The 13,391-nt window shown below is 40.2% G+C and overlaps 1 protein-coding gene across 2 annotated transcripts in view; it reads right to left on the bottom strand.

Annotated features, from left to right (window-relative positions):
• The window catches only part of ulk2 (unc-51 like autophagy activating kinase 2), a 39,837-nt gene that overhangs the window by 11,965 nt on the left and 14,481 nt on the right, over window positions 1-13,391 (bottom strand). For both annotated transcript variants that reach the window (XM_030392176.1, XM_030392184.1), the window contains exons 4-14: window positions 10,394-10,426; window positions 8,733-8,769; window positions 6,004-6,177; window positions 5,515-5,588; window positions 5,263-5,364; window positions 5,120-5,178; window positions 4,501-4,583; window positions 4,324-4,374; window positions 4,130-4,218; window positions 3,488-3,656; window positions 1,840-1,897 (exon numbers count right to left, since the gene is read on the bottom strand). In XM_030392176.1, coding sequence (XP_030248036.1) covers window positions 1,840-1,897; window positions 3,488-3,656; window positions 4,130-4,218; window positions 4,324-4,374; window positions 4,501-4,583; window positions 5,120-5,178; window positions 5,263-5,364; window positions 5,515-5,588; window positions 6,004-6,177; window positions 8,733-8,769; window positions 10,394-10,426 — 929 coding nt within the window. The remainder of the gene's footprint in view (window positions 1-1,839; window positions 1,898-3,487; window positions 3,657-4,129; window positions 4,219-4,323; window positions 4,375-4,500; window positions 4,584-5,119; window positions 5,179-5,262; window positions 5,365-5,514; window positions 5,589-6,003; window positions 6,178-8,732; window positions 8,770-10,393; window positions 10,427-13,391) is intronic.

Here is a 13,391-nt window from a genome sequence, read left to right on the forward strand (position 1 = left end):
TCCATCGTATGTGCCTTGTTTATCATCATGCAAATGCCAAAAAAACAGGGGACTGTAAAAAGCAGCAGATCATATAATTCATCAGACTTCACCAAAAGGATGTGAAACTTGTTTTTGAAAGTGTTAATCAATAACATTCTGATTTAGACATTTTTTTCTGGAGCTGGTGGAAAAAATAGTGGTTCCTTTTTATTAATGTTTACTTTGTCCCTCTTTCAAACTCACTGCAGACTAAATAATGTTTTAGCGCTGCTCTCACAAAGACAGATGCAGTATTTACAAGCCAGCATCCTTAACTTCAACACACATTGCATCATAGCATCGCCCCTGACAAGGAGCAAAATTAGCGTGTCCACTCATGGTCCCCCCTATTTTCTTCTGTTTCAGTAACTAACAAAAACTAAAATGGTCACCTTACCTCTAAGAAAACACTGAGCCTTTAAAAAAATGGAACAATGCATTACGCATTGTTGATTTAAGTCTTTTCATGAGACTTGTTGGAAATAATAAATGTGTGGTATAATAGCAGTCCTGTCCTTTCCCTAGCAAAGGGATGATGAGCAACATAAACAAATGACTAGAAGATAGCAGTATTTCTAAAAGTTTTATATACAAGTTTAAACAATTTCTTATCTTTATCTGAAACTGTATCTAATTTAGAGAATTAAGACACAAAGATTCCCTGATTAAATATAACCCATGAAAGTTCAGAAACTATAAATGAGTAGAACATGGGACAGCTGAACTGGGTATTAAATATATAGAAGTAAAATCTACTAACTGGACAGTGCTGCGTTCAAACAATGTGACTGCAATACATACTAGGATGTTTTGATGTTTTCATACACAGCTGAGGCACAGTAACAGTCACTGTGAGTTACTGCAGGCGAGTTTTGGCGAGTGTGCGAGTCTATTTTTATCTCACAGCCCTCGGTGGGTCAGGTGCTTTATTTAGCACAGCACCACCTTGTTGTTTGGCTCAACATCTGATTCATAGCTAACTAATCATGCAGATATGGTGGAAGGCAGAAGAATACCCTCATGACAAATGGACAAGAAGGTTGTGTGATATCAGGTGTAAAGCTGAGAGGAGGCTGTTTTGTTGGTGGTCAGAGAACCAGAAATAGTAAAACAAAGAAGCAAAAGAAGCCTTGTTGACAGGAAAAAAACACATGAAGAAGAGATGGTATGACTTTACACACATACACGTGAACTCAAGACTGTGTGTGAAAAGCCATCTGACTCACAGCATCATGTCACACACTTCCATTGCATTCACCTATTGGTCTTTTTTTACTCTGACTCGTGTCAGCATGCAGTTCACACTCTATGAACAGTGTCTGATGACTTGCGTTAACAAAAGGCTTTACAGGCCCCTTTGTAATTTTAAATATAACCAAAATAGCCAGTCACATCTGACCAACAGGTCACTTTTGTGTAATGAGCTTAAACAAATGTCATATACTGCATTCAACTGTGAGTTTAAGAGGTGTTGATAGGCAGATTTTGCTACCTTTGGACAGAGCCAGGATAACTGCCTTTATGCTAAGCTAAGCTAAGCTAAGCTGTTCGGCAAAGAAGGATAATAAGCTTATTTCACAAACTGTTAAAGCTATACCCTGAGTTCTGGTCATTTATTGTATATGGAATAATAATAAAATTATTGCTGATTGAATGGGGGTTCCTGACGAGTTCCAAACGACAATAATTTCTTTGTTTTAGAAAGAAAGACAGCGAGCAAAAAAGAAAGAAAGAAAGAAAGAAAGAAAGAAAGAAAGAAAGAAAGAAAGAAAGAAAGAAAGTGGTGCTGAAGTCTCTGGTTGTTAGCAATGTACTCACCCTCCACACATGAGGAACTCGCTGGATGGTCGGCGACCCACTCCCATTGGCTGGTCATCTGAGGAGCAAGACAGAAGGAAAAAAGAATGATAAATCCTGAACAGGCTCTACTGATGTAGAAATCAGCAGTAATATGATGATTAAATGCCACTTGAAATACCAGAAGACACACCCAATGCTCTGCACTTTGTTTATTGTTTAAGGTGGAGGACCAACGTGTGTGTGTTGGTGTGTGTATGCGTGCAACTGTGTTTGTGTGCGAGCACGTGTGTGCATGTGTGTGTTGCAGCAGGTGCAGAGCACGAGGGTTCATTTTACCATTCAAGAGGGTTAGTGTGTGTTCCTACTGTTTGGGGACTTATGTCTACAATTACAGCATGAAATGGTTAGCAGCTGTCTAATTTAACGGCTGTGAATTTGGTGACGTGCTTTGAGTGAGTGTGTCAGCAGGTGTGCTGTAGGTATCACTGGCAGGTAGTAAATTCAACTTCACTCTGGTGTCTCTATTAATGAGCACAATTTCAAGAACTCTGTGTGATTGAACTGAACAGGTGTCCACATGCTTATTTCTGTGTCCGCATGTTATATGTAATTCATACTGTATGTACAGGACACTATCTGAACCAGCAAAATATATGGCTCATAGTTTTCTATATATAACGATAGTGGTATTAATAAGGTCATTACCCCCTTTGTTTCTGCTATCCCTCTACATGTTTGGTCAATTCTCCTCCATCATGCAATTTGAGAGTTAAAATCTGAGCAGCCAGAGCTGGCGACTCCCCTGCACACCCAAACATTCTCAACCTTATTCTTTGTGCAACACATTATTTACCTCACAAGCTAAGCCTGTACAGCTTTATGGAGAAGAGTCTTCTCAATGAAAAGAACCAAAAATTATATTGAAAAGTGGAAACTGCTTTAGGTTCTTCATTTACTGGATTACATAGCTGCTTCCAGACAGTCTGACATTCAAGACAGAACCTGTCTGGGCTTGGCAATATGAACAATGTCATAGAAAATGTCATTGATAAGAAAACCGGAAACATGACATACTAAAGGAGCAACACTACTACTTGTAAACAATCAAAACAGAAAGAAAATTTATTCTAACCACATGCCCACCTCCTTTTCAACATATGTAACAGCCTATATTGGCACACTCTGCCCATGCACTCATTGTGCAAGATCAGAATCTTTCAAAAGGCATAGCTGGAGCTTCTACTTGGCTTGGCATTGATAACTGCTGAAGTTGAGCAAGCTAGTCGCACATGAATGGCAGAGAAACTGCTGCCAAAATGTCCCAATATTTACATGCTAGCTCGACAGCACTGACCTCTAACAACAGCCTCGTTCATTATTCACATTCATTCTGATAATGTTCGGTGTCTTCTTTCATATGAATGAGACATAAGGTAGTTGGATACCTCATCTTGACGATGATGAATTTAACAACATGCTGCACTCACAGAACACAACCCCTGTGATTGTCATTCTGCAGCTAAGTCAGTTAGCACCAAGCACACCCTAAGCTAAGGAGCAGAGCCAATGTGGAAGCAAGATACTTGTTCAATGGTTAAGATAGTTACCACACGGGGGGAATAACAGTTGTTGTATATGTATGTAAAGTGTGTGTGTTTGCACTTACAGCTATCAGTAGAGATGTGAGGAACCAGGACAAAGTCATCAGTGTCACATGATGAGTTCTTACTGCTGGTGCTTCCTGCAGACTCTTTGGACAGCTGCAGGAAGTTGGGCGGACCGAGCGGAGGGGATGACAGACCATCTTCTGCCAGTGTCTGCATGTCTGGGAGAGACTGTTCACAGACAGAGAGGAGGATTAAGTTGTAGTGTGCCGCCTTAATTATGCAATTAAGGCTTCCAGGCAGTGCTGACTGTCAAACTAATGTAATCACATTGTAACAGAGAGAACTGACATCCTGGGAAATTGACTAGCCCTGCATTCCCACTGCTGCAGTGAGACAAGATGGGCTACTGTGCAAAAAGATTGTTATAACTAGAAGTTTAACCCACTTCGCTAAAACTAGCAGCATTTATGATAATAGTACATAAGTAAGAAGGCTGGTAAATACTGTCTGAAAGGGATTTTTTTCTGTTTATGATGGTCTGTTTATTTTAAACTTCTGGACACCATATTTAACTTTTCAGCCACTGTTTGTAAGCAGCAGGCACTATAGAAGCACAACAGGGAGGCATGGTTAATATTTTATTACCTTTACTCAGTGTAATCCCCTCTGAATGAGGATTTAGAAAATAATATCAAACTCACAGGAGGGGAGTTGTAGCGGATGCATGGGGAGCTGCCACAGGAACTGTCCGTCACTGCATTGGAGGTGCTGGGGACCGGCACTGGACACGCTAAGGGGAATACATACAAGATCAACCATGTTTCCAAGTTAGTCGATGTGAAAGTGTAGCATGATAAGTTGTGTTACTTGGGAATGAACTTGGGTCGGTGCTTACATTTTTTAATGGTGGATGATGCCTCCAGGAAAGGATGGCTGAAAAACGTGTCTGCAGGATGAAGGGTTAGAGGAACAGAACAGAATTTTACAAACATCAAGACCTGAAAGTATTTAAAACATAAACAACACATTTATCAATTAATGTTTAAAGACATTTTATCATGTCACCACTCACCAAAGTCCATCCTGTCTTTCTGATTCCTCTGCAGCAGCCCGAGCAGTAGGTCACCAAGCTGTGGAGATGTCTCCCTTGGGATGCTGGGTTACAAGAAAACAGGATCATTAATACCTTGTTTCTATGCCTATTGACTATAGATTTTAGTGTGGTGGTGGTGGCTCAAATGACCTACATTACTATCAATAGAATACGGCAATATAATAATAATTGCTATATTTTGAAACACAATATAAAGTTTATCTCAATATTTATGAAAACTCCTCAAAAGCAAAATCACTAAATACTTGTGAATACTACAATATTTTTGATCCACAACACCTCTATATCAATATTGTGATGATTATTGGTACTTTTACAAAATATTACAGATTTCTTATCAATAATTATCAGTAATGATTATATAATGATTAAGTGGGTAAAGGAAAGTATTTATACACGTAGGACAGTCTGGTAAGTTCAGAAAATGAAATCACTTTAGTGTAATGAGCCTTTAAAATCAGGAAAAAACAACACAGTGATATACTGTCTCATATTATGGTAATGATATAATTATCGCTACATAGCACAGACCTACCATAGAACCTTACAACAAAAGACAGAAGGTTAAGTGCCTTACATGGGTTGCAGATTCTTGTTCTTCTCATAGAACATCCTCAGGTCTTGGGGACTATTGGCCTGTAAATGTTAATGTAGAAATTAGATGTAGACACACACATCTACACACATATTTGTTAGCTGTTTGTTGTGCACAGTATTAACCTGAAACGGTGGTTTGCCAACCAGACACTGGTAGATGACTGTCCCTATGCTCCACAGGTCCGCCTTGGCATCATAGTTCTGGGACATGATGACCTCTGGGGCCTGAGGGAGGAGAAGTCACCAGTAAAGATCCAGAGCAGGGAGAGTTTTGCAACAAACTGTTAAGAAAGCTGAAAGGTCAGTTTAAATGACTGAGCTCAGCTGCAATTCTAGACACATGCACATAAAACATACACAATAAAACTCACTAACCATGTACATGGGTGACCCACATAGTGTGGCTGCCATCATGTTGCTCTGGAGATACCGTGCGAAGCCAAAGTCAGCTGCCGGACAGAAGCATGAAACAAACCAGTCAGTGCACATGTGTTATCATTACTAGTAACACAAACCACTATTGTTGGACTGTGGAGGATGCCTGGGAGGCAAACACTGGGGACAAGGACACATGCATGAAACAGCCCTCAACAGCCCTGCACTCAAGACAGAGCCAAGCCAATGATGGAAAACCCCATCAGTGATATCAGAAATGTATCAACTGCAAAGTTCTAGCTACCAAAATAAGATGCCGAGTGTTGATACAGTGGCCATCAGTTGGAAAGTCAAGGTTATTTACACAAATTATGGCAAAAATAGGTATCTCTTCCTTGAGCAATGCACTTTTTACCTTTCATTCAGAGTTACAGCCTGATGAACAGTCAAAAGATGGGAAATAAAATCATCTTCATCTAATTCAGTCACCTATTTTGATGCGGATGCCACTGATGTTGGACTTCTTGCGTCCCACATACGACAGCAGGATGTTCTGGGGTTTCAGGTCACGGTGGATGATGCCTTTGCTGTTGAGGATGCGCATGGCAGCAGCAATTTGCTGGAGAAAAACTCTCAGTGTGTCTTCTCTCAGCGTCCCCTTGGCTAAAGAAAAGATAAAAAAATGTCAATAGCCAAGGTTTAAAATCAAAACTGTGCTGATTGTCAGTGCACATTAGTTGATGCTCAAAACCAGTGATGAGGTTATGTTCTTATTCTGATTATATTAAGTTTATGACCTCTTGTAGCACTAACGGACTGGTTTTTATCAGTGAGTCCCCATGTTGCTTGTCTTGTGCATGCAAACACAAAGATGCACATGGAAGTGTTATGTACCCGAACAATCAAGGCAATGGTTTCATACTATTACGCTGATTGATGGTAGTAGTAGTACCACAAAAAATTGCAAGGAAAAGAAGACAGGTGTAAAGATTGTAATCCTTTAATAAGAATTGGAATATTTTAACAATTTTCTGAGGAAGGAATTTCATTTGACATGTTTGTTATAGCTCAAATATTTAGACAATGCGTTCTGGTAAAGTAAACTTCATGTAATCAATGAGGATGAAATGTAGATTATCGTAAGGGTGGCCTATAGATGTCATTAGATGCTTTCTGTTGCTTTCATTAATGACAAGTTTCCTTGGTCTGCATTCACATGATGCAGAGTCATGATTTAAATACAATTAAAAAAACATTCAGTAACATACATTTCTCCTCTTACATTCACAAAAAATGCCAATCAGCCTCACTTGATTTAAAGCTAATAATAAGCATTATTAAAGTAATAATCCTACAGTAAATAGTGTAAATGAAAGCAGTGAAGGTCCCTTTTCCCTGGTGGTAGTTAAATGAACCTAATCCGATGTGAGACTAAGAGGATTCCTCTCTCCCTCTCATTCGTTCTCCTTCCCTCTCTTCATCAAGCCATTATGATTACAGTGTAGGCATAGATCAAACCTGTAAGCTTATCATCATTAATCTAGGATTTGGGGGGTTAGTTGCTCACTGCCCACCACAGTGGAACAACTTGTAACATGGAAACATTGTGTATGTACTAGAATCATACACTAGCGACATCCTGTTATGTAAGATGATCGTACCTATGCAGTGCTCACTGCCTTGAAGTAAACAAAGTCCCCCACAGTCAAAATGACTGATGAGATCAGGACGGTAGCCAGTTGGGTACAGTGCACTGCAACACTGAACACTAAACCTCTTTGATCCCACAGGTTTCATTTCACAGCCACCAATGTGACTCAGGCAGAGGCTCCCTGACCACCCTGTCACCGATCAGTCTGACCATGACCCATTCTGTAAACTGCAAATGTGCCCATGTGGGGCAGGTACATTATGCAAAAGTACAGTGATAAGGAGGCTGTTCCAACCACATAATCAGTGTTTCTATGGAACAGAGGTGTAAACAACTTATCTGCTTATCTGAATGATGTATTGGCAAACTGCCATTCATTTGGATGGTTTTGAAATGTCCAGAAGCTGATTTGAACTGAGCGGAGTGTTATCAGCAACTATACTAACACATTATGAATGTTCAGTGAGTTTTTGGGTCTCTTTGGACACTCAACATCCACATCAAATGGGGTAAGATAACCCATCTGAATCTCAAACTTGTCAGAAGATATTGGGTAATAGCTATCCTGTAGCTTTCAGGAAGAAGGTAAGTACTCAAATGAAGGATGTGCATTTAGGACATGGACATTTAGATGATGTATGTTCAGTTAGTGCATGAGGATTAGCGATTGTACACCAATGATTAAAACCTTTTTTTAATTTATTTTGACTTGGAGTCTACTGACTTTAGATTTCCTCCAGGAAACAGATTTATAATAGAACTACATAGTAATAGCAAACTTCCTGATTATGCAACCTACTGACCATACAAAGTTGTTTTTCTCCTGCTGGCCACACCCAATATTCTGAATAGAAGTCATAATTGACTTAGTTTGCAGCTTCGAGGTGACCTGTCAACAGTTTTACAGATTTTATTTTATTTTTTTAATATAATGGCACTCTTAAGGCTGCAGGGGGATTTTTAGCTGCAACACTGCGATGGCCACTGGCTAAGCAGCAACACTGTATCCAGGTCTCTGATACTACCTCTGGAGGTGCATCAGGGACTACAGCGAAATCCCCCCCCTCAAGCATCTCAAACTTTCATACAGAGGAGGATGCGGAGAATCACAGCATGATCCTCGCACCCAAAGGGCAGTGTGAATTGGGCTAGTGGTGACGGACACACCATCCAGCTGAACTTTCAAACATCGCCTTCACTGTCCTTTATGTACAATTTCATTTTAAACTGACTTGAGCAGAAAGGCTAACTTTTGCTATGAACTCACAAAGGCATAAACACTGTGCTAGCTGGCTCTGAACTAAGAACCCTTTGTACAAAGCTGTAGTGGTTCTCTCATGCACGCACGCACTCACTCATGTAAAAAAACCATGAGCACCCACAACCCCACATGATACAGGCTCACATTATTCCACAAACCATCCATCACGCACAGATAATAAATGCATTATCACATGCACACATTCCCACACCTACACTCATAATAGGGAAAGCCCTGTGACTGCTTTCCTCCCCTGGCAATAGTAACTTTGTTTTGATGAGCAGTGTGTGCGCGTGTGACGCTTACCTTGCAGATAGTCGGCAAGATCACCTCCATTACAGTACTGTGTGAGATGAGACAAACAAATACCATTAGCAACAATTACATTCAGAGTGAGTGAGTGAGTGAGTGAGTGAGTGAGTGAGTGTGTCTGTGCATGAGTGTTCAAATCTTAGCCCAAATAATGGCAGGCATCAATTAATCTGCTGAACAACTGTAGCTTTATCTCTGCTGAGTTCTCAAGAGACAGAACAAGAAGAGACGGATGAGGGTGGTGCGGTAGGTTAACTGCAGATTGAACAAGTGAAGACAAGCAACACTCAATTAAGTTATAGTCCTCTTTAGGGTTGGCCTGATAGATGTTGTCATCATCTATCCTGTAAGTCATCCAAGTCCTGTATCATTGTAACTTCAAGAAGTAAATGGCCCCCCACCAGAGAGCAAAAAACAAGTAACAATTTAGAATGGCTATAAGGTAAGAAGTGACGCAATTTTTGACATGCAGGGGACAAAATAAAGTGTGTTGCTGCTCAATGTGCTAACATTACAACTCTGTGTTCAATTTTTTTTTTCTTTTATTTTCTAAATCTGAGTTAGGTTAACAAAAGGCGCTTGTTGGCACAGGTTCTGTGCGGCGCGGTTAGTATCTCTCAATCATGGCACTGTTATCATTGTTTTCTTAGCTTAGTTTCCTTAGTATAGCTAGGCGTCTAACTTTGTTTCAAGCTTCATAGGTTAAACCACCAAGTTATGGACATGTGGAGTGGAGACAAAGACACTGTTAAAATTAAGAGCAACAATGGAAACAGTGGTGGCTATCACTGCAGGTAAAGAAACACAACATAACCCTCTCACCCACCCACGAAAACAACTCACTGTGGACATCGTCATGTACTTATTCAGTAGTCATCACCCAAGCCTAGTCCACTTCCACTGCAAAGTAATCCTCAGTGTAACCTGCTTGCTTCTCCCTGGTCTTGGATTGTGAGGTGAGGTTCATGTTTTCTAAACTAATTCATTTAGGTTATATTTTAAATTTGCTGTCCATCTATGGATTTGTAAGCTTTCTGCTAGCAATACCCTCACATTAATTAAACCTGTTCAAGGATTGTTAATGGAGTATACTGCAGAGCTGGCTAAACATGTACCAAAACAAGATTTCAAGCAATGACTTTCGGGGAATATGATTCCTAGAAATCTGAGGGTTGTATTTTCAGAGAGTAACTTGAGGCATAGTCATGGTTTGTTTTCTACCCTGCAGCCAGCTGAGTGTTGCGAAATAAGTGGAGAAAGTTGGGCTGAACGCCGAGGGTGAGGTTGTCAGCAAGTCATGAGAGGAAACTTAAGATGTATTGTGGAAGAAAACAGGACAGGGAAAGACAAGAGAGAAGACTGACAGGGAACGACAGCAGTGAACCCTGCCAAAAAAGAGGAGCACATGCTGATAGCCAGTGTTGGGAGTAAACCAATGAACGCTTGGAGTACTTTTTTATGGTAATGGATACATTTATAATAATTTATGTTATCACTTATGGTAATTCTAATATAAAAATAGTTGGTGTAAAGATTTTAGATTAAGAAACAAAGTCGCCAATTACATTGAAACACACTTTTCCAAACACGAGTGACAACACATGGGAAGAGTTCTGCATCATGTAATATCCAGACAGTCATGTTTCTGTACTTACCTCCATGACCAGGAAAACAGAGTTGGGTGTTTCCTAGAAGAGAGGAGACATAGATTTAGTTACAGAAGCCATTTATCCTGGAGCAGCTGTCAGCTCAGCACACAGCCATGAGAAAACAGCTACTGGAAAAAATCAGTAGCATGAGCACTTCACTATTTTTGACCACCGTGCTGTCTCTTAACATGTATTTTTGTGTCATAAAAATGTTACTTGATGCTTATGACAAATAACAGTTGAAGTTATCTATGATGCACAGCCAGAACATAAACTAACTGGGCTAAAAAAAATTGTAATAATAATCAAGATTTGAGGTAATGTGCTTTAGGTACAGACTGTGTGTTATGGTGTTTATTACATTTTTTGAATAAATACTGCAGGAACTATCCGAAAGAGAATTTTACATGAATGTCTCCTTTTACCACATAAAAAAATCATCAACACACGATAGTTGTTACATGTTGTCTTTTTAGTAAGGAGTATTGGAAATTGGTAACCTGAATGGAGGGACATTTGGAGGCAAAATATATAGACATTTTCCTCCAGCCAAAACACATATAAAAAGGTACATGAGTAACTTAAAGGTTCCTATGTTCTTAAAAAAGCTCCTGAGATGCAAATGAGCCAACAACCCATTTATTTGTAGCTTTTAATAGTCTGACTCTCTTCATTAAATTGATATTGCCGCACAAGGTGCTGCTTTACAAAATCTCTCGATCGATAGATAATTATTGTATAATTATGGTTTTATAAAACGTAATATTGGTACTTACATAAAACACAGTACCTTGCTCATAGCAGATAGTGGTTAATATAGTCCAAGTTAATAGGTTAGGGATTTAATTATATCAAAATCAATATACTGCTTGGGCCTACCATAATGTCTGAGAAAATACATATTTTGTTTGCTGAGAAATCTGCTTGTACATGGAATGAATGGAATTAATCATATTGAGGTGAGATGGAAATCAACTTAATTCTCATTTCAAACTAGCAGAACACAACAAATCTGGTATTTTTCAAGACCCTTAAATCATTCCACATATAAACAAATAACAGGTGACTGACCACAAGCTACTTCACTGAGCAACCATGCAAGTCAACTGAAGAACAGTATGACCCCAGGCTAATGGACTTGTTTGGTTGGTTGGTAAGTAGCTCAGTCTTTTCCAATCCCACACAGTGTTTTCTCCAGCTGGGGCAGGTGGTGGTGGGGGATGGGCCACCAGTATTCATCCTGACTGTATATGTGTAAGAATATGTGTGGGGGTTAGGGGGGATACGGGGGATTACATAATGAGGATGTATTCAGCAGAACTGTCTGTAGAAGCGGGGGGATGGGAGAAAAGTGTTGGGAGAGTCATCAAGGGGTCATAGGAGCAGGGTTGACTGAAACATCAGTAACAGCATTTACACTGCCCTTTGAGAGCGGGGATCATGCGCCGATACTCCATATCAGTCACAACACAAAACATAAAATCACACACAGATGTTGGTGATGACTTGCCATTGTCATCAAAGAACACTCTTACACAATCACACACCAGAGTGTCCACTAACCAACGTCAGAGAAAACTGATACCAGCCAGAGTACTTCTAAGTAAAGCTGCTGCAGAGAGAACATCTATTCCATTGAGTGTGTGTGTTTTTGTACTTTCACATGTTGTTGTCTCTGGCAGCTGCAGTTGGCTAAGTTTGGTTTGTTGCCTAATTGCAGAGAAGTGAGATGAATTTCAAGAGGCAGGTGGTGACAGCAGAACATAGAGCAGCCATTGTTTGTGAGGACTTGGAGGAGGTGGCAGCTAACAGTTATGAAAGGGAAAAAACTCTCAAATTGTTTACAAGAACAAATGTCTTCTAGAAAGTACTGTTCAAACATTAGCAGCATGTGGAATCAAAATCAGTGGACTTTGGACATTGATGGCTGGCTACCCGATGAGGGCTGGGCTCCAAAGTGTTCCCTTCCAGCACAAAAAAATTCCAAAACAAACCATGATATAAATAGTGCCTCTTTCATCATAACGTTGTCACACTTCTTGGAAGCTGTTTTGCAAGCAACCAAATCACAGGCTGGGCGGATGGATGAAAGGATTTTATTATCTCAGATATGAAAACTGACAACATAATACAGGCACTGAAAACATATAAACACAAACATACTCCAGACTGCCAAGAGTTGGTAAGAGTCAAATCAACACTGGGTTTAGTTAGTCCTTCAGTTATTGCGTCAGAATCCAACTCCAGGAGGGCAAGGTTATGTAACAATATGGGGGATGGGATATGGCTAAACTGGAAAACTGGAGAGGGTGGCGGTGGGGAATGTGAGAGAGTGTGTGTGTGTGTGTGTGTGTGTGTGTGTGTGTGTGTGTGTGTGTGTTGTGTGTGTGTGTACATTGGGGCGGGGGGAGGTTAAGCATTTGTTGAGAGCTGCCGTGCCTTTGTCACGCAAGCGACAAGCGTAATCCGGGGAATTCTGAGTAACTGGTGTCATTTGGGAGTAAAGTCTATGCTTTGACATAACAGCAGCACACAATGATGGATGACTGTCAGTGCAGGCAGCAGAAAAACACTAATTATGTGATGAGGACAGAAGGTCAGGATGGCTTGTTCGGTAAAGTGGGGAGGATGTTTGTTATTTTGCAAATGTGTAATTTGTTATGGCATATATCTGGTGGGTATGGCCACACTCTACTGATTAAGTCATGCATGGAAAGGAACATGACATCCCATTAAAGTGCACTTGCAGGCCAGAAGTCAGGTCATGTAATGAAAAAGAGCATTAATATATTTTCACATGCAGCACCGGTACAATGAATACAGAAATGTTAATGTTATCATTCCATCTGTATTTAAAGCTTTAAGACCCAGAGTTGTTTAATGGTCCTCAGGCAACTTCTGCCATGCAAGAGAGACACATGCATATTAAAGATCATGTGAGTGTGTTTGCACATGATTGTGTGGGGATCAGACATGTTAACCACCAAGTACATGTTCATACCAG

The sequence above is a fragment of the Sparus aurata genome, chromosome 2 (genome assembly GCF_900880675.1).
Source record: "Sparus aurata chromosome 2, fSpaAur1.1, whole genome shotgun sequence".
Lineage (NCBI taxonomy): Eukaryota > Metazoa > Chordata > Actinopteri > Spariformes > Sparidae > Sparus > Sparus aurata.